The sequence below is a fragment of the Salmo salar genome, chromosome 18 (assembly GCF_965601325.2).
Source record: "Salmo salar chromosome 18, fSalSal1, whole genome shotgun sequence".
Classification (NCBI taxonomy): Eukaryota; Metazoa; Chordata; class Actinopteri; order Salmoniformes; family Salmonidae; genus Salmo; species Salmo salar.
In genome coordinates this window covers 19,236,796-19,257,850 of record NC_138308.1, presented here as the reverse complement: position 1 = coordinate 19,257,850, position 21,055 = coordinate 19,236,796, and the positions used below count along the sequence as shown (strand labels likewise).

Below are 21,055 nucleotides of genomic sequence, written 5' to 3'. Positions count from 1 at the left end.
GACATTTAATCCTAGTAAAAATTCCCTGTCAGTTAGGATCACCACTTTATTTTAAGAATGTGAAATGTCAAAATTATAGTAGAGAGAATTAATTATTTCAGCTTTTATTTCTTTCATCACATTCCCAGTGGGTCAGAAGTTCACATACAATCAATTAGTATTTGGTAGCATTGCCTTGAAATTGTTCAACTTGGGTCAAACGTTTCAGGTAGCCTTCCACAAGCTTCCCACAATAAGCTGGGTGAATTTTGGCCCATTCCTCCTGACAGAGCTGGTGTAACTGAGTCAGGTTTGTAGGCCTCCTTGCTCGCATATGCTTTTTCAGTTCTGCCCACAAATTCTCTATGGGATTGAGGTCAGGGCTTTGTGATGGCCACTCCAACACCTTGACTTTGTTGTCCTTAAGCCATTTTGCCACAACTTTGGAAGTATGCTTGGGGTCATTGTCTATTTGGAAGACCCACTTGCGACCAAGCTTTAACTTCCTGACTGATGTCTTGAGATGTTGCTTCAATATATCCACATTATTTTCCTCCTCATGATGCCATCTATTTTGTGAAGTGTACCAGTCCCTCCTGCAGCAAAGCACCCCCACAACATGATGCTGCCACCCCCGTGCTTCACGGTTGGGATGGTGTTCTTCGGCTTGCAAGACTCCCCCTTTTTCCTCCAAATGATGGTCACTATGGCCAAACAGTTCTATTTTTGTTTCATCAGACCAGAGAACATTTCTCCAAAAAGTACGATCTTTTTACTGTGGGTATAGGTACTTTTGTACCCGTTTCCTCCAGCATCTTCACAAGGTCCTTTGCTGTTGTTCTGGGATTGATTTGCACTTTTCGCACCAAAGTACGTTCATCTCTAGGAGACAGAATGGGTCTCCTTCCTGAGCGGTATGATGGCTGTGTGGTCCCATAGTGTTTATACTTGCGTACTATTGTTTGTACAGATGAACGTGTTACCTTCTGGCATTTGGAAATTGCTCCCAGGGATGAACCAGACTTGTGGAGGTCTACAATTTCTTTATCTGAGGTCTTGGCTGATTTCTTTTGATTGTCCCATGATGTCAAGCAAAGAGGCACTGAGTTTGAAGGTAGGCCTTGAAATACATCCACAGGTACACCTCCAATTGACTCAAATTATGTCAAGTAGCCTATCAGAAGCTTCTAAAGCCATGACATCATTTTCTGGCATTTTCCAAGTTGTTAAAAGGCACAGTCAACTTAGTGTATGTAAACTTCTAACCCACTGGAATTGTGATACAGTGAATTATAAGTAAAATAATCTGTCTGTATACAATTATTGAAAAAATTACTTGGTTGAAAAACAAGTTGTAATGACTCCAACCTAAGTGTATGTAAACTTCCGACTTCAACTGTATATACATTTTATGGACACAGTATATTTTACATTAATTATTTTATTTTCATTGACACACTTCAACTGCACTCTACCCCTCCCATTCTATTGGTCGCACTTTTGTATAATAATTTGAAATAGAAAAACTCAAAAGTTTTGATTCCAGTGACGTTTTCTGTATCAGTTGGTAAACCATGTACCATGGTCTGGTGTTGAGAGCTGCCATGTTCCCAGAGTTGAATTGTGGAGGGACAATTTCCAGCTGCTGGAGCGTAATAGACCTGCTACTTATTCCTAGTCACACAATGAATGTCCCACACCTAATAGGATGTTTAGTATTGACAAGTTTTAGGAAATAAGTCTGCTAGTCATTATAATTTGCAAAAGAAAGCCACGAAAAGGCCACAGGTTTCAATGCATGCCACCGGATCCGGAACGTCTGTATTTTATTGTAAATGTTTACAATTCTACATGTGAGGTTATAGTTTGACAAGACAAAAAAGAACGATAATAAAATGTAACAAAAATAAATCCATCTGTTGAATAGACAGTGGTATGGATGGAGACGAGTTGATGCAGAATTCCTTACTATGAATGAGCTGATTGAGTTTTCATTAAACTTCCTTTAGAGATTTTAAGGAAAGACCTGACATTATAAGCATTAATCTCTACCATCTCTTACTCTTCAAGCCAAGCTACATAGCGTGTGAATAAGGTTCCTTGAAGTTTACCCTCTCATCCTTCCTACATGGCTAAATGGTCCATTTAAATGCAGGGGCGCCATTTTAGAAACAGATGACACGTGGATTTCACTAGTGATGTCATAGTTTCCGAGGAATGTCTACTGTGACAATAACACAACTGTAGTACTTATCCGTTTGTCATATCTCCACCATTAAGCCAGTGTAGAGAAATATAACGAGTGCTGCTTATATCTGCTCACTTAGCCTGTGGTACAGTATATTTTCTATCTTAGCATCATCGAAGAACAAGAGTCAAAAGCAATAGCTCATTCAACAGTGGTATAGGCTACATTTCACCAACCTAACATACGTTTCATCATTTCATTCCCAGTTTGATAAGTTGAACAGTGGTAAGTGGTACACACTCACACACTAACCCTTGCCAGTACAGTAGGGTCAATGCTGAAACATGGGCTTCTATTGTAGTTATACTGAGTGGGACACAGTCACTAAAAACAGGAAATGACATAAGCAGACTGAGCCCACACAGGAATTGTCATGGTAACAGAATACCTGTTCATACAGAATTCATCACATTCATCATGTATTACACTCATTCATTCACTCAACTAACACGTTGTTCAGCTCCAGCTCTTTCTGACGAGGTTAAAATGAAAGAATAACAGTTTTAAAAACTAAGTGTAAAAATCACCTTTCTACATAAAAATACTGCTTGTTCCATTTTACATTTATCCCCAGATATTCTGACCAATATCTATAACTGCAGATACTTGTTCGGAAACCAATACGACAAACATGTAGAGAAACATAATGCCTTTAGTGTGTTATACACACACAGTGGTCTGGGAAAATAAGTGTGGAAAACCTCTTCTCCTGGTATATAAAAGTACCTCAGATGGGCCATAGTCAGTGGTCATAGGCACGTCTGTAGTGTTCTTGGGTCAGTTTAAAATCCTTCATGCGGTTTGGTCTCAACGTTTCTTCACGTGATTGTTGGCCTCTCCTTGTGCGCTCCTATTAAATAAAGCCTGTGTGGATCTGCATCTCAATTGTTGCTCCATCTCAACCTTCCCTCATATTACTTCACAGGTCAGAGCAGATGAAGGAGAGAAGATGAGGAGAGGTATTGGAACAATGAGATGCAACCAGTGTCCATGCCTCCTGCTATATTTACAGTTCAGGATTGACAGGGCGTCTAAGCCAGGCTTCTCTGTCTGGGCTTAATTCTTGGGTAAAGCTGTTGAGAAAGCAGACGCACAAACACCTTATTAGATACATTGGAACACTAGCAACCAAATCAACATCTTAATGGAAATGTATTCAGTAAAATGTTTAACTTGACGAAACGCTGTTCTGACACAGTGCGACTCACCCCCAGAAGGTTCCGAGGGATGTACCCCTCCGTGTCGCCCGTGCCCGCCCACCACCACTCGGTCTCGTCCTCGTCCTCTCGGCGGACGATGGTCATGCAGTCTCCCTCGTGGAACGCCAGCTCATCAGAATTGTCATTGCTGTAGTCCCACAGGCCGTACACCACGCCCCTGTTCATGATGCCCATCTTCTCCTGCACACCTGGAGGAGAGAGGAGACGGGGTGTTAGCGGAGCAAGAAAACACACACACACAGAAATATACACGCATACACACAAACACCAAATGCAGATGACACCTACAGGTGTGCATCCACATACACCATGACTAGTACAGTATCATCAACAACCACACCGCCCACTGTCTCTTCAATGCAAAGAGAAACAGAGACTTTCCCCTGACATAACACTCAAGGCTATTGTACCAGTAGCTGTAAAACTACTGACCGTAGAGGAACTGGGAGCACTGGGTGTATCCCTCCTCCATCTCCTCACACTTATCCGCTGCCGTCTGCATGTCGCTGTAGGTCATAGCAAACACCGCTGCTCCGGACTCAACCAGGAACTTACACACCTGCACGTTATTACAGGAGGCCGCGCAGTGCAGGGGAGTCCTGAGAGAGAGAAAGGAAGAAAAAACAAAGCATTCATAACAAAATACTTTCAAGTTAGACAAGTCAGACTCCCTCGCTGGCTTTTGTAAGGGTCAGAATCAGAGGTGTTGGTAGCGTCCACTCACCAGCCATCGCTGTCGGCTGCGTTGACGTTGACACCAAACTGGACCAGGAACTTGACGATCTCTGTGTGTCCGGCACAGACTGCGTTGTGGAGGGCTGTGATCCCCTCATCATTTGGCAGACTAGGGTCCTCCACCTGAGACAGGAGAGAGAGGTAGATCTTTACAACTCACTTTACACACACATTATTTTACACAATACACACTCGATACAAATCATCAACAGCTAAGACTACAAAACAGTAAGACTAAACGTTTTGAGTACGATGGTTTACCAGCTACCAATCTAACCTGCTATTACAAAAACACCTTATACATTTTCCTTCACTACACACAAGCACTTGTAAACATTGTTCCTCTGCGAGTCTTTTTTTTTTTTTTTTAAGACCTTAGGAGGTCCACTTCAGGAAATAAGATACGGTATTCACTACAGTATCTATACATCCAGAAATCTTACCTCGTAGATGATCCTCTGGACCAGGTCAAACTCTCCCTCCAGAGAGGAGTCCAGGAGCAGGGCCAGGGGGTTAAACTTCACCCTCATGCCGTGGTCGATCCTCTCGGAGCCGGTCTTACGCAGGTTGGTCCTCTTCCCCTAGTGCAGACACACGGAGGGGAGTACACTTTTCACACAACGTCACACCTTGATGATATCAACACAGCCACGATGACACGCTCTCACGAGGGAGTGTCTGAGGGTGTTCGCTAGTGTCCTGTCCCATCTCTGTATGGATGGATTTGATTTGTGCAAGTCTTTGTGTGTCGCATAGAAAACTCTATTCGCAGTTCATATAAATGTGTTCCAATCCACAAAATATTCATAAACTGGATGCATAAACGATTCGAATGAACATCCAGAGTATCCTTTGAATGAATACAGTATCTACTGAAGATTGAAGGGACCTGTTCCCTCTGCAACTAGCACAATACTGATCTGACTAACAGAGCCAAACTGGGAGGCAAAAATGGGTCAGACCACTCATCAACACTCCAAAGGGTAGGACCCCACTGACAAACGTGCCTATATGGGGTCAAAAATGGAACGCAGCTTGTTGTTTACTTACAGGACAGAAAATAACCAAAGCTCATTTCAATGTCACCTTTGGATGGGGGAATGTGAATGCTTACTGAAATGCAGCCATCTTTTTCTCAGATTAGGACATAATGAACAGGTTCCACTTTCTACTATACTTGATCGGGATTACTGTGCTTATATAACCAGTGAGAGGGTGGAGGGTAGCTAGCCAGGGCGAGATGAGGTCAACAGAGGTGAACATGTACTGTACAACCTGAACAGTCAGAACAACCCCATGAGAAACAACAAGTGAGGCACATACAGCACTGTAGAGTACAGTACAGTTGGCTATTGTTAATATGGCTTAGAACTGTGAAGTTAAAGCTATTTGCAGCAAGTAGAGAGGTTGTGTCTGATTGTGGGCTGGTGTTTATGGGTGTCACGGAAGGCACTTAAAATGAGGTTCCTTACCGGTGGTAATGTGACCTGTCCGGTGACCTCCGGTGCCTGCATGCTGAAGGTGTCCTCCCCCAGGATCTCCTGCTCAGCCCCGCTAGGGTAGGGTGGTGGAGGGTAGGGGGGGAATTCTTCCATGAAACTCTCTGGAGGAGGGTGCAGGCTGGGTGGGCTGGGCTCCTCCATGCCTGTAGCAGCAGGGGGTGGTGGGGGGAACCGGGGCTGGTCAGGTCGAGGGGCAGGGTGGGGTGGATGGGGAGGGGGGGTGAACTCCTCTCTGTCTCCCTCTGGGATGGCTGGTGGGGGAGTCTGCTCTGCTGGGGGTGGGAGGTGGTGGTTAGGGGTGGGAGGAGGGACTTCACGCACCTCCAGTTTCACACTTCCCGGTTGGCTGCTCTCCCCAACAATCTGGGCACCTGGAACACCAGGCAACGCCCGTCCCTCCTCCTTTACAACCTCGGGTGTGGTGGGCGTGGTGAGGATGGTCTCCATGGCAGCCAGCGTGGTCTTCTGATAAAGCAGCTTCTGGATGTTGGGCCCTGCGGGGCCCTCGGGCTCTGTGATGGAGCTGCGTTTCTTCAGGGGCCGCGGGGCATTGTACAGCTTCTTCCTGAGGGCCTCCAGGTCCCCGTCACTCTGATGGCGGTAGGGGTTGGAGATGAAGGGCAGCAGCTTGGTGGGGCTGAGGGGACGGGGGGTGCGCTCTGTCTCCCCCTGCTGGCCCTCGGTGGGGGTGCCCTGGTGGGCCCCGTGGTCCACCTCAGAGGGCTGGTCTGGGGAGTGCCGCTGCTCGCTGTATGGGTTCTCTGGTTGCTGGGGGCCACCACCGGAGATCACAGGCTTACCGTACACTACACACAGAGAGTAGGTCAGACTTTAAAGTGGTCTTTGAAGATACCATCAACTAGACAACCTATTTTCCTGATGGTACACAACAACACTCCAGGACAAGGATTGGAGAAAATATAACGTTTCAATCTATTGTTGTTGAGGCAGGCAACACACAGCTTAAAATGTTTATAGTGGGAGTAGCCTATGTGAGGATGTGTGTTTGAGGATCAGAGCTGTAACAGAAGGCGGTTCTCCTGACTGCATGGCTGAGCAGTGGTGTCAACATGCGTCAGCCAGGTCGGGTTGGTGGATTTGCCTTGAGGGAGAACCACAGGGATGACACGTGCACCTAATGGACTCTTAGTGAAGTCTCCAAGTACACTAAATACCTCCCTTTTGCAAATTAGGACACAGCCACTGTCAGAAAGACCCAAGAGCTTCTTCTGATCATGTGACCTGACCAGGAAAAACTCCAGGTCCTTGTTATCTCCTATATGTATACCATCTTATCATAACTAGGACCACACAATTTTCCTGGCCACTGCAGACTCCAGAGAGTTCATGTCCTCTGCTTCACTCAAGGGCAGAAATCCCACAGGGCTGAGACTAACTCATTACAAACCTAACTTTAGTCAGACATATCTGCATATGTGCAACCCGTTAACAGTAACAGGGTGACGAGAAGGATTGCTTTAATGATTTATTTAATGGTTGCCATGCCTCAGGGCTTATTATCTTTAATTAGATTCACTAACTGCAGCTTGTCAGGACCCTCTCCGCTGGCTAAATGAATCACTGTACTTTCCTAGGTACATAGCATAGGACTGACATCAGCCTGCTTTAAATTCTCTGTTAGGAGTTAATCTACCAGTCAGTGTCGAACAGAGAAAAGAACAAGCGCAGACAACACTGTTTCTAGTACACTGGTGTTCAGTGAAATGCTTTGGAGCCATGGTTCACATACCGGCCTTGATTGACAAAGTCATATTGCGAAATCAATCCTCTTCATTCATTCTTTAGAGAAATAGACAAATGTCTCCAGACAAACAGTAGTCCAGATACAGTCAACAGGAAAAGAAGAGGAACCAGAAGGTAGTCTTACCACTGACAAATCCGTTGCCTCTGCTCTGGCTCCTGTTGACAGACCCCTGTATGGCTGGTGGGTAGGGCTTGCCTGGGGTGGGCTGCTGGGTGTACATGGAGTAGATGGAACTGGCTGCCAGGGTCTGGGGCTTGCTCAGGTCCTTAGGCAGCTCTGGTGTGAAGGGTCTTACGGTGGCTGCCAGAGGGGGGTCCTGCTTGGAGGGCAGGGGCAGGGTCTGGCTCTGGGAGGGGGGCAGTGGGACGCGGGCCTGGGCCGCCTCCTGGGAGTGCTGTTGCTGGCTGGGGGGCTTGGCCTTGGGGAAGGTACCGGTGTTGAGGCCTGGCTTGCCATAGGGGGCGCAACTGGGGGCTTTGGGTTTGCTGGCGACAGGTGGGGGCACCTTGACTGCAGCTTTAGGAGCAGACTGGAAAAAGGAGTAGACAGAAGAGCTGGTTAGATGACAGATAGGTACTCACACCACCCACACACTCCTGATGTCAAGAGTTAATGTTCATGATAAATTACATTACAGTTAACCCATTACAATACAACTTCTCATTTAACCGCATTACTCACAGGCTTCCACTCTGCATGGAAAAACCAAATTGGGGATCAAATGTCCTGTTAAAGGTGTACATGTGTTTGTATGGTAGGTACATACAGTGCCTTCATAATGTATTCAGACCCCTTGAATTTTTCCACATTGTTACGTTAGCCTGATTCTAAAATTGATTGAATTGTTTTTCCCCCTCATAATACCCAATAATGACAAAGCAATAACAGTTTTTGAAATTTTTGCTAATTTATTTATATGAAAACAAAATATACATCACATTTATATACATTTTACGACCCTTTACTCAGTACTTTGTTGAAGCACCTTTGGCAGTTTTTACAGCATCGAGTCTTCGTGGGTAAGACGCTACAAGCTTGGCACACCTGTATTGGGGGAGTTTCTCCCATTCCTCTCTGCAGATCCTCTCAAGCTCTGACAGGTTGGATGGGAAGCGTTGCTGCACAGCTATTTTCAGGTCTTTACAGCGATGTTCGATCAGGTTCAAGTCCGGGCTCTTATTCAAGGACATTCAGAGATTTGCCCGAAGCAACTGCTGCGTTGTCTTGGCTGTGTGCTTAGGGTCGTTGTCCTGTTGGAAGGTGAACCGTCGCCCGAGTCTGAGGACCTGAGCGCTCTGGAGCAGGTTTTCATCAATCTCTATACTTTGCGCCGTTCATCTTTGCCTAGATCCTGACTAGTCTCCCAGCCCCTGCCGCTGAAAAACATCCCAACAGCATGATGCTGCCACCACTATACTTCACCATAGAGATGGTGCCAGGTTTCCTCCAGACGTGATGCTTGGCATTCAGGCCAAAGAGTTAAATCTTGGTTTCATCAGACCAGAGAATCTTGTTTCTCAATCTTGTTTCTCATGCCTTTTGGCAAACTCCACGCGGGCTGTCATGTGCCTTTTACTGAGGACTGACTTCCGTCTGGCCACTCTACCATGAAGGCCTGATTGGTGGAGTGCTGCAGAAATGGTTGGCCTTCTGAAAGGTTCTCCTATCTCCACAGAGGAACTCTAGAGCTCTGTCAGAGTTACCATCAGGTTCTCGGTCACCTCCCTGACCAAGGCCCTTCTCCCTGATTGCGCAGTTTGGCCAGGCGGCCAGCTTTAGGAAGAGTTTTGGTGGTTCCAAACTTCTTCCATTTAAGAATGATGGAGGCCACTGTGTTCTTGGGGACCTTCAATGTTGCAGAACTTTTTTGGTACCCTTCCCCAGATATGTGCCTCGACACAATCCTGTCTCGGAGCTTTAGGGACAATTCCTTCGACCTCACGGCTTGGTTTTTGCTCCGACATGCACTGTCGACTGTGGGACATCATATAGACAGGTGTGTGCCTTTCCAATTCATGTCCAATCAATAGAATTTGCCACAGGTGAACTCCAATCAAGTTGTAGAAACATCTCAAGGATGATCAATGGAAACAGGATGCACTTGAGCTCAATTTCGAGTCTCATAGCGAAGGGTGTGAATACTTATGTAAATAAGGTGTCTGTTTTTTACTGTTAATACATTTGCAAAAAATTCTCGCTTTGTCAATAAGGGGTGTGTGTAGATTGCTGAGGATTTTTTTTATTTAATCAATTTTTGAATAAGGCTGTAACGTAACAAAATGTGGAACAAGACAACGGGTCTGAATGCTTTCCAAAGGCACTGTATGTGTGTGTGCATTGGAGAAACTGCTCTAAGCTGTTGGTAGGAAGGTCGGCAGGTATTGGATTCAGTTCAATTAAAGTTCACGTTTTCAACTTCCTGGACACCAGCCATTTTGGGTCTGCAGTAAAAGCAGCTAAGCGACCATTTCGGTTCAGTTGCACTGTTCTTACCTGGGCGTCTCTGACCAGGTCGTCACTGCTCTGGTTCTTGCGGAGGGAGGAGGCGGGCACCTCAGTGGGCTCAAACATGGAGAACGGACGCACCCGCCGGTCCCTCTTCATCCCCTCCGTCTCACCTACACACAACACCACCACAGGTGTTACCATAACATAACAACTAGACCCAAACAGGGAAAACAATGGCACAACCCTATCTGGACTGTGTAGCCAATTCAAAGATAGCCATGTTTGTGTGGGTAGGCGGAAATGATTTGGCCACTACATACCTGGTCATTGTGTGGTTGAGTCTTACAGTAACATTTATGTGTGGTTGTGCTGAGGTGGTGGTTACCTTGCTCTGTGTTTGCGCTGGAGTGAGAGGTCATTCTGGGCACTATGGAGGATGGCCCATGACTACTACTGTTGGACTCTGCCAGCTTACCTGTGAGAGGGGGGTGGGGGTGGTAAGGGAGTTACATTTACATTACATTTAAGTCATTTAGCAGACGCTCTTATCCAGAGCGACTTACAAATTGGTGCATTCACCTTATGATATCCAGTGGAACAACCACTTTACAATAGTGCATCTAAATCTTTTAGGGGGGGGTTAGAAGGATTACTTTATCCTATCCTAGGTATTCCTTAAAGAGGTGGGGTTTCAGGTGTCTCCGGAAGGTGGTGATTGACTCCGCTGTCCTGGCGTCGTGAGGGAGCTTGTTCCACCAATGGGGTGCCAGAGCAGCGAACAGTTTTGACTGGGCTGAGCGGGAACTGTGCTTCCTCAGAGGTAGGGGGGCCAGCAGGCCAGAGGTGGATGAACGCAGTGCCCTTGTTTGGGTGTAGGGCCTGATCAGAGCCTGAAGGTACGGAGGTGCCGTTCCCTTCACAGCTCTGTAGGCAATCACCATGGTCTTGTAGCGGATGCGAGCTTCAACTGGAAGCCAGTGGAGAGAGCGGAGGAGCGGGGTGACGTGAGAGAACTTGGGAAGGTTGAACACCAGACGGGCTGCGGCGTTCTGGATGAGTTGTAGGGAGTTCGGAGGCCTCAGGCCATCATTTGAACAGCTGCCTTGACTATGTTGAAGCCTCAACTACCGTGACTTGTATGGCTTAGCCTATAACTGGTCATACTTACACGTTAATGTTTACAATAACGTAGCTGGCAAATTGACTCAAATCTAGTTAGACCAAGACAAATGAGAATCACCTAGCTAACGTCAGCACCAAAATAGAGAAAGCAGTATGTTAGCACTCAAAAAGCTCTGACGGTCGGTCCCAAGTGAATTTCCCCTGCTTTGATAAATTAGCTCGCTTTGTCTAACCATCAGCTGTCAACGTACCGGTAACTAGACGATTGCTGTCAGAGATTGTCGCACATAGACCTAAACGTTGTTTACATTTGAAAGGTTAGCTTTCGTAAGATTGCCTGTTTACCCCATTGTGTGCCTCGGTACAACGCCGGTGGGTGTCCTCAGTCATAGATACCAATCTAATCCTAACACAGCCAGTCCTTGGTTAAGGTGGTGTGAGACGCCGCACAGACAAATGGGTTAGCTACTTTAGATGCGAATTTAGCAAGCTACTAACGTTAGCTGTCTACGCCAACGAGTAGCTAACCTTAGCCACAGCTAAAACGTGATTTACTCACCTAGTTAGTTAGTTAGTTTCTCTACATTTTGACTAGCAACAGTAGCTAGCTAGCTGCATTGGCTAGATGGTTAATGTTAGCTAACTAACCAGCCAACACAAATCACAACTCGAGACAAAACGCAACTTTGGTTAAACTAGTAATGGGGAAGGCGTAATGACATGAAACTAAAATTGTCCTCTACATAATGTGCAAATAACAATTGTAAGTCTAATGTTCACTTCGGTAACTTCCTAATTGTTATTTAAACAAAGGCGTAGCTACTAGCTAGCCGTCTACCGATAACGTCCGTCATGTGTTGCCAATTTGCTCGTTACGTTAACGTACTACTAGTACACTTAGCTGGCTAACTTTATACCAGTAAAAACAACGTTAGCAAGACTATTAATATTAGAGCAATCCACAAGAGACTAACCATTATTTACAATGTATTATAGTCGTTTGAGTATTCTCTTCTACGATCTGTAGCTAGTCAAGATCAGCAAGGATTAGTTTAGGTCTAGGAACAAGCCAAACAAAGCGCGGCCTTAAGGATTGCGGACGGAGTTACGGAGTTGTGGTTTAATGGGTGTTTTCTAACAATACTTTCAATTCTAACCAATGGTAGGTCAAATATGTTTAGACAACGTCTGGCCGAAGCTGGGCTATAATATACTGGAAAACCCCTGTGGCTGGGACTTCCCTTTTCTCCGAAAAATGAAGACCGTACAGTAGGGTTTCCTAAACTCAGTCCTGTGGTTCCCCTTGGGTGCACGTTTAGTTTTTGCCGTTGCACTACACAGCTGATTCAAAAAGCAAAGTCATCAGCAAGCTTTGATTATTTGAATCCACTGTGTAGTGCTAGGGCAAAAACCAAAATGTGCACCGCAACGGGAAACCCTGCAGTACAGGAGTTCAAAATGTGGTAGATCTAGCTAGTTCTTCCTATCTTCCACATTTCCTCAATAAGTGATTTAGAGCTGATTGGGCCAGTCTGAAACCACGTGGCTGTCAGACCGTCAGTTCTGCTGGAGGTAATGTGTTTGTTCTAACTGACCCAGTTAGAAACGCTGCTGAATCCAGCGTGGAAAGAAAATGGGAACAGGCACAGTTTAATTCAACAAACGGGCAGTATCGCCTCACAGCAACACAAACAGAGATCTGGCAGAAAAAGAGATGACAATGAAAATATTAAATAAGAATGTATTTTTGTGTTCTTCCACAACATTCTCTCTCTCTCTCTCTCACACACACACACAACTAAGACCATATTGCATCCACTGAAAGGGTAACACACAGCAAGCTCAAGCTCACACACACACACACACACACACACCACACACACACACACACACACACACACACACACAACACCAGAGGGAGTGTGTACCTTTTCTCTTAGCCCGCAGGTCTTTCAGAGGCTTAAGCAAGAACATGGCTTCTAAAATAAACAAAAATGCAAACAAGAGACAAAAAGTAGGAGCCTTAGATATCCAGAGTTGAAGGTTCGGTCCGTTATAGGCCCAAGCAGGGGGCCCAGTGTGGGCATGGTGAGGGGTGCAGATGGCCTGGTTGGACCTGGGACCAGGCAGGGACCCTCCCCGTCAGTCTACAACTCGATGGAGAAGAGCTCTGGAGGGGTTTGGACCGGCTGCAGATTCCCCTCTTCCCTTCCCAATCTGTCCCCCTCTTCTTTCCCACTGCATATTGGCTCATCACGCAGAAGTGATTGCATGCAACATCACAGCAGACTGGGGAAAATCTGTTACTTTAACTCCTACGTTTCCCTGGCTTCCGCTGGAGACTACATGTAAAGGAAAAGATGGACCGAAGAGGAAAAGGGGGATAGATAAAAAGAGAAGGAGGTCCCTTGTGGTGCTGTGTTGTTTAGCTGTTGAAATCACTAGCTTTGGTGTCATGTTATTCATTTTTAATGTCACCCCCTCTCCATTTTTAATGTCACACACACACACACACACACACACACACCTTCTACTGGGTGAGTTATTTTAGGCGGACTGAACGATTGAGTGAACAAGTGTGTGAGTAAGACTGAGTCATCCTGTAGAGAATAAAAACAGGCCAACGTCTGTGCATGGCCTTTCACTGGTTCTCTTGGCTGTGTGTGTGTGTGTGTGTGTGTGTGTGTGTGTGTGGTGTGTGTGTGTGTGTGTGTGTGTGTGTGTCATTAGTGTTGTATTTATGCAATCTGACTGAATCAAAGCCCTGAGTGTGAGCGTTTTAGCGGCGTTCCCTCGTGACAGTGAAGAGAACAGTTTTTAGTTTTAAAGTTAATTTCCTGCAATTCTACTCATGTTGCCTTGAGGCGGAGAGACACATTTTATATGATAACTGATGATCAATGGGCCCCACACTGGTTACTACAAGTTTAGATAGCTGGCCGCTAGACTAACTTACCAATAAATAAATAGCTGGCATGGGCTAATTGAGTGACTGCTTATGAACAAACAAATGTCAAAATTGCACCTTATGTATTATTTAATCTAACGCTCAACAGTAAGTTGAGAGCCCGACTGAGTTCCTATACGTACAGTATATACAGTACTAGTCAAAAGTTTACACCTACTCAAGGGTTCTTCTTTATTTTTACTATTTTCTACGTTGTAGTATAATAGTGACAACATCAAAACGAGGAAATAACACTTGGAATCATGTAGTACCCCCCCCCCAAAAAAACTGTTAAACAAATCAAAATATATTTTATATTTGACATTCTTAAAGGTAGCTACCCTTTGCCTTGATGACAGCATTACACACTCTTGGCATTCTCTCAACCAGCTTCATGAGGTAGTCACCTGGAATGCATTTCAATTAACAGGTGTGCCTTGTTAAAAGCTAATTTGTGGAATTTCTTTCCATCTTAATGCGTTTGAGCCAATCAGTTGTGTTGTGACAAGGTAGGGGTGGTATACAGAAGATATCCCTATTTGGTAAAAGACCATGTCCATATTATGGCAAGAACAGTTCAAATAAGCAAAGAGAAATGGCAGTCCATCATTACTTTAAGACATGAAGGTCAGACAATACGGAAAATTAAGAACTTTGAACATTTCTTCAAGTAGAGTCGCAAAAACCATCAAGCGCTATGATGAAACTGGCTCTCATGAGGACCGCCACAGGAAAGGAAGACCCAGAGTTACCTCTTCCTCAGAGGATAAGCTCGTTAATTACCAGCCTCAGAAATTGCAGTCCAAATAAATGCTTCACAGAGTTCAAGTAACAGACATCTCAACATCAACTGTTCAGAGGAGACTGTGTGAATCAGGCCTTCATGGTCAAATTGCTGCAAAAGAAACCACTACTAAAGGACACCAATAAGAAGAAGTGACTTGCTTGGGCCAAGAAACACGAGCAATGGACATTAGACCGGAGGAAATCTGTCCTTTGGTCTGATGAGTCCAAATTTGAGATTTTTTGTTCCAATCTCCGTGTCTGTGAGACGCAGAGTAGGTGAACGGATGATCTCCGCATGTATGCTTCCCACCTTGAAGCATGGAGGAGGAGGTGTGGTTTGTGGGTGTGCTTTGCTGGCGACACTCATGATTTATTTAGAATTCAAGATACGCTTAACCAGCATTGCTACCACAGCATTCTGCAGCAATACGCCATCCCATCTGGTTTGCACTTAGTGGGACTATAATTTGTTTTTCAACAGGACAATGACCCAACACACCTCCAGACTGTGTAAGGGCTATTTGACAAATAAGGAGAGTGTTGCATCAGATGACCTGGCCTCTACAATCACCTGACCCCAACCCAATTGAGATGGTTTGGGATGAGTTGCACTGCAGAGTGAAGGAAAAGCAGCCAACAAGTGCTCAGCATATGTGGGAACTAATTCAAGACTGTTAGGAAAGCATTCCAGGTGAAGCTGGTTGAGAGAATGCCAAGAACTGCAAAGTTGTCATCAAGGCAAAGGGTGGCTACTTCAAAGAATCTCAAATATAGAGTAGATTTTGATTTATTTAGCACTATTTTGCTTACTACATGATTCCATATGTGTTACTTCATAGTTTTGATGTCTTCATTATTATTCTACAATGTAGAAAATAGCAAAATAAAGAAAAACCCTGGAATGAGTAGGTGTGTGCAAACTTTTGACTGGTACTGTTTATAGCCATGTTATCGTTTCTCATTGTGTATTTATTCCTTGTGTTATTATTTTTCTCTGATTTTTTTAAATCAATCTCTGGGAAGTACGTGTAAGTAAGCATTTCACTGTTAGTCTACACCTGTTGTTTACGAAGCATGTGATAAAGGGCAATATGATCATTCTATCTCAATGCAACCTGCACTATACCCCCTCTGGTGGATTAAGTATGTCATTACAGAATCAAATGAACACTACTGAGTGCCAATGTACATTAGATTGGTAAGATAGCTACTATCAATTTACCCAAACTGAAGAGGATACCACCGAGCGTTCCCTGGTTCAACCTCTGACTGCACAATGACACAGCAACATAAGGGCTGGAATTCCACCCTGGCAGAGATAAGTCTCCATTGAGTGGAGGAAAAACACAGCAACAGCCTCATGGCTGATTCAATCACAGCACGATATATGTGTCACGGCTGCCAAGAGACCTCATTAGCCCCTAACCACTGATTCAAAGTCAGGTATCTTATCAATTCCTCTAATGTTTTAAGTTAAAATCAGTAGTAGGGTAAACTGATCCTAGATCTCTGGTTAGGGGCATTGGTAGAAGAAACAGCCACACCAGAGGACACAGGCAGTAGGCTACCTTCTGAGCTTAGAGTCACATCACAACCAGAGCCCGTCTGTACTAACAGGGGTATCCCAGAATCCTTGGCTCCTGCTGAGGGTGGGGGACTCAGTCACATGTCAAACCTCTTAACAAGCTCGTCATCGTGACTTTGTTAATCACTCAACTGAGGTATAGAGTACCCACCATAGTTAAAAGAGACTGAGCAAAATAGGTGAGGTGGAGACTTCAGCAGAGTAGTTGACGGGCTCACTTTGCCCGGGCCAAGAGGGAAGAAGAGAGATGGGAAAGGTGAAAGGTCGGGGTCACCGTCTCACCTGTGTTAGCTTTGTCCTGGGGTTCTGGGTGTGCGGGCAGGGTGGCGGTGCCATCGGGGTAGGCAGCAGGTTTGACCAGCAGCTCGTGTCTCACTGGGCCGCGAGGCATGGTGGACGACTGGATGTACGGGCCGACAGCCGCCACACGAGACGGACCCTGCTGCTGCTGACCCACCGGACCATCAGAGGGCAGCTAGAGGGAGCAAGAGAGATGGAGGGAGAGGATGAGTGGGAGAGAGTTAGACAGACAGTACAGAGTGAGACAAACACACAGATTCAGCTGGTTATGAGTGGGGGAGCATCAGTGGGAAGGGTCACTCACAGACACAGATGTACATAAAGAGTGAAAACTCCCTCAGCTTAGTAGTAGATTAGACAGTTACTATAACATCCATTTGCCACTAGTCCAAAATACACAGAGTGGTTGACGTTATGGATGAAAATATGATAAAAGCTCATTTAAAGTGGCACTCCTTTTCACTTTATTTTTCACCCGATTTACTTAACCAAAGCCTCTTAATTTAGTATGTGTACTTTACTGAATTTATACTTGGGATATCGCTTTTCAACAGTAAAACCTTATTTTTGTTATATATATATATATATATATTTTTTTTTAATCGCTGGAGGAAATCTTTAAGGGAGCTAAACAATGTTGAAAAATACTCCACAACTATCCCACATAAAGCCTGATCAAGTCTAACGCAAAAACATTTGGACCAAACCAGCTCGCTTTACTTTCTAACACGGCTAGAGCCTTGATCTGAAAGTTTTTCTGTTTCGGAAAAAACTAACTTTAGCAGCTGTGTGAAACAAGGTCTTTACGCAACAGAGCAGATTAAATAAGTTAAGCCGTGACCTTTAAAAACAGATCAAATCAACTGCACTCCGTTACTGGAAACAGAATGGGTGGTGGGGTGGGGGTGCAGTAAATCCTACGCCTGTTGCTGCTCTGCCAAGTCATGCAGAAGAGATCAGTGTGTGTCTATGTCAGGTCCAGCTCTGTCATCAGTTACTGTACCTGCGGATGAGTGTCTTTAGAAGCCCTCTCCTTACCAGGGAAGCCATTCTTGAGAAACAAAAACACAAAAGGCAACAGCAGTTTGAACACACTGGTAGTCAAACCCCATACAAGTACATAAGTCACTATTGATCAGTTCCTCCCATATGTTGAGACAGAGCAAGGCGAGGTGATTCTAGGCTGGTATCTCTCAGGCTAGCCTTTCGAGACCAGTGTGGTTGAAACATGCCTGCCGGGTGACGACATTATGACTCCAGGGAGACTGTCACTGAACCACCTCCTCAGCGAGTCCTGCTCTATTCAGCCTTCAGCTCCTCTGCTTCCATATGTTATACCTATACACATATTACACCTTTACCTCTTCAGCCGTCTCCTTCCTTTATCTTAGCTCTTCCCTTCATCAAACGAGAGGTAGACTTCTTCAATATTGGATGAAATCCTTTTCCATTTGTGACATGTGGTTTTCATTTATATAAAAGGATTAAGTATGGATATTAAAAAGGAAGGATTCATTCCACTACTGTATTATTCATTCAGTGAGTTTTAGCGCTGCAGATCGGAGCGGGATCTAGTGGTACAGGAGGTGTTTTGCTGAGTAGACACTTTCATCCAGAGGTGCTTACAAAGCAGACTATTTGCTCATAAACAGTTTATATACAGCATTGCAGGTTATGGCATTCTCTCTGCAAATATATTAACCAGGGAACATTGTGATCACAGTGGCATACACACATTAAAAGGAAGTGTACAACATTTTCAAATTCCTATTAATCATCTCCAGCACCACCCCAACATCAGCATAAGTGAAAGTGGCTGGTGTCTATGTTTGAAGTCAAAAGGAAACAGGTAGATAAGTGTTTCCGATGACACCATTCGGCAACACTTACGACAATCTGGTGGGCATCATGTGATTTTAACCAACTATGAGTAGTCAAAGCTTAGTAGCAGGTGGCCTAGTGGTTAGAGCGTTGGGCCAGTAACTGAAAGGTTGCTGGATCGAATCCCTGACCTGACAAGGTAAAAATCTGTTGTTCTGTCCCTGAATAAGGCATTTAACCCACTGTTCCCTAGTAGGCCGTCATCGTAAATAAGAATTTGTTCTTAACTGACTTGCCTAGTTAAATAAAAGGTTACTTTTTTTTAAGTAGTTGGTTAAAAATCACATGATACACTCCAGATGTCAAAAGTGTTCGTGATGACATCATCCGGAAACAATTATAATTTTTTTTTTTTCATCATCTGGTGAGCATCTTTTTGATTAAAAAAACTAAAATAGAAACCTGCCATTTTCACATAAGATGTTGATGTTGGGGTGGTGCTGGAGATGAATGTGAAGTAGAAAAATGTTGGATATGTCCCATTAAAATGATCAAACTTGGATTAGTAAGCATAAAGTTACTTATATGGAGAGATGCATCTCAACTCACCACATGAAGTTAGTTTCAAAATGAAAGAAAAGAGTGTCAGAATCAATAAGACCACCAAATCACCAGGGATTGTCTATTAGTTTGACAGAGGTTTGGGTTTTCTATAGAAATACCTCTGATCGAGAAAATATTTTGCCAACCACGTGTAACATGTGAAATGATAATAAATCATGCCTGTGATTCAGTAACACAGTTTCAGTGCCAGAGCAAATCCTCCACAACCTCAACCCCTCGAGTTTCCATTTGAACCACTCCTCACCCATACATGTTGTTCTTGTCCACTTATAGCTACATCTCACATGTCCTGACAATTTCCTCACAAAATCTTTCAAAGACAGAACCGAGTATGTTAACATAGATTATGAAAGTGCCATGGAAACCACAGAAGTCAAAAACAACTCAGAGGAAGAGGGGTAGAGAGATAACAGGCAGTGGATGTCAGAGCTCAGGCCTGATACCATCTCCTCTGGCATTCCTATCTGCCTGCCTGTGCTCTAGTCTCCACTCCTCTCCTGCAGTTGTTTTAACCAAGCTGGGCTGAAGAGAGGGAGTGTTGAGTGTAAACTGAGATAGCAAATCAACTCTGTGAAATCAACTCCTTCAATCCTGATCTTTGGGAGCCACCAGGTGTGCAGGCTTTTGCTCCAGACAGGCACTAAAATAACTGAATCAAGTGTTATAGTAGTGGGCTGGGGGGGGGAAATTTCCCCACTCTGTGAGTCCCAGGGACCATGATTGAAGAACGCTGAATAGACAGAGATAGAACAAGTGAACTGTGGAAGGAGAGATCAGAGGGTATTTCAGTCCTGTGAGACAGTGATTTGTTTGTCAGTGCAGAAAGGCAGTGAGAGACAGGGTTGAGGAGTCTTACTTTTTTGATAGGGGCCGGCTCTGAGGGCCAGGGCATCTGTGGCTTTCAGAGGTAAACAGAGATACAGTGTGTTTATACTCTCCAGCCCCTAGGGGGCGCTCAGGTTATCACTTTTGATGGGGTATGCTTCACTATGTAAATATTTCCATTTCTTTGACCAAGTCTTGAGATGTCAAAGTAAGTGTTCTGCATCCGTGTGTGTGTGGTGTGTGGTGTGTGGTGTGTGTGTGTGTGTGTGTGCGTGCGTGCGTGCGTGCGTGCGTGCGTGCGTGCGTGTGTGTGTGTACGTACTCACCGGCAGGTTCTCTTTCTGCTGCAGAGCGGCCTTCTTCTTCCAGAGGCGGTCTCGGAGCTCACTGACGCGTTTGTCCATAGAGGCCACCTCCAGGTTGCGCTTGTTCAGACTGTCTCTCTGATGCTGCAGCTTGGCATTCTGCTCCTGGTTAAGCTTGTTACGCAGCTAGAGGGGACAAAAGATGACATGCTAGAGAGCTGAACTAGGATGGAGGACAAGGTAGAGGACATATGAGGCTTTGAAATTGTGGTTCTGATGGCTCAGTTGATTAGTTAGGTCAGGGTGGTAGGCATATTTAAGGGTTTGAGTCCCACACGAGCCACATGCTAAATGTAAGTGATTTGAAAATACAGACATGGGTCAAACGGCACGCATATGTAAAATACTTTCAAACAATTGAGCTCCTGGGATTGAGTTATCCAGGTACAACGGAATTGTCAATAGTCCCAAAAGTGCAAACTCGAAGCACACACACCTGCAGCTCCTTGTAGAGGTGGTCCAGTTCAGCCACAGAGCTCTGGTTGTCTTTGAAGCCGTCCATCTTGCCGTTCTTAAGCATCTCCAGCTGTCTGTTGAGCTCCTCCACCTTGGACACAGCCACCACTAGCTCTCTCTGCTTCTGTTGGAACAGACCATTCATCTGCTCTATCTCCTCCACTACAGAGAGAGAGAGAGATGGAGAAAGATACACGCATGCAGACACACACACAGGTTAGAACCAATCGATCAGTCAGTCATCCAAAACAAATCCACCAATCAATTCTCCACTCAATCAATCCACCAAACAACCAATTCCTTGCCCATTCATTGCAACACTGTGCT

The 21,055-nt window shown here is 45.0% G+C and overlaps 1 protein-coding gene across 4 annotated transcripts in view; it reads right to left on the bottom strand.

The window, feature by feature from the left end:
- Positions 1-1,768: 1,768 nt before the first annotated feature.
- Positions 1,769-21,055, bottom strand: part of LOC106576990 (apoptosis-stimulating of p53 protein 2) — a 52,639-nt gene continuing 33,352 nt past the window's right edge. For 2 of the 4 annotated variants that reach the window (XM_082964773.1, XM_082964776.1), the window contains 14 exons: positions 20,709-20,890; positions 20,234-20,398; positions 19,939-19,980; positions 17,641-17,688; positions 16,620-16,812; positions 10,283-10,372; positions 9,943-10,067; positions 7,573-7,978; positions 5,655-6,490; positions 4,626-4,763; positions 4,172-4,305; positions 3,880-4,046; positions 3,436-3,635; positions 1,769-3,300 (listed from right to left, as the gene is read on the bottom strand). In XM_082964773.1, the coding sequence (XP_082820899.1) occupies positions 3,259-3,300; positions 3,436-3,635; positions 3,880-4,046; positions 4,172-4,305; positions 4,626-4,763; positions 5,655-6,490; positions 7,573-7,978; positions 9,943-10,067; positions 10,283-10,372; positions 16,620-16,812; positions 17,641-17,688; positions 19,939-19,980; positions 20,234-20,398; positions 20,709-20,890 (2,768 nt within the window). In that variant the 3' untranslated portion in view covers positions 1,769-3,258. The remainder of the gene's footprint in view (positions 3,301-3,435; positions 3,636-3,879; positions 4,047-4,171; positions 4,306-4,625; positions 4,764-5,654; positions 6,491-7,572; positions 7,979-9,942; positions 10,068-10,282; positions 10,373-16,619; positions 16,813-17,640; positions 17,689-19,938; positions 19,981-20,233; positions 20,399-20,708; positions 20,891-21,055) is intronic. The other 2 variants (XM_082964774.1, XM_082964775.1) reach the window with 2 other exon arrangements.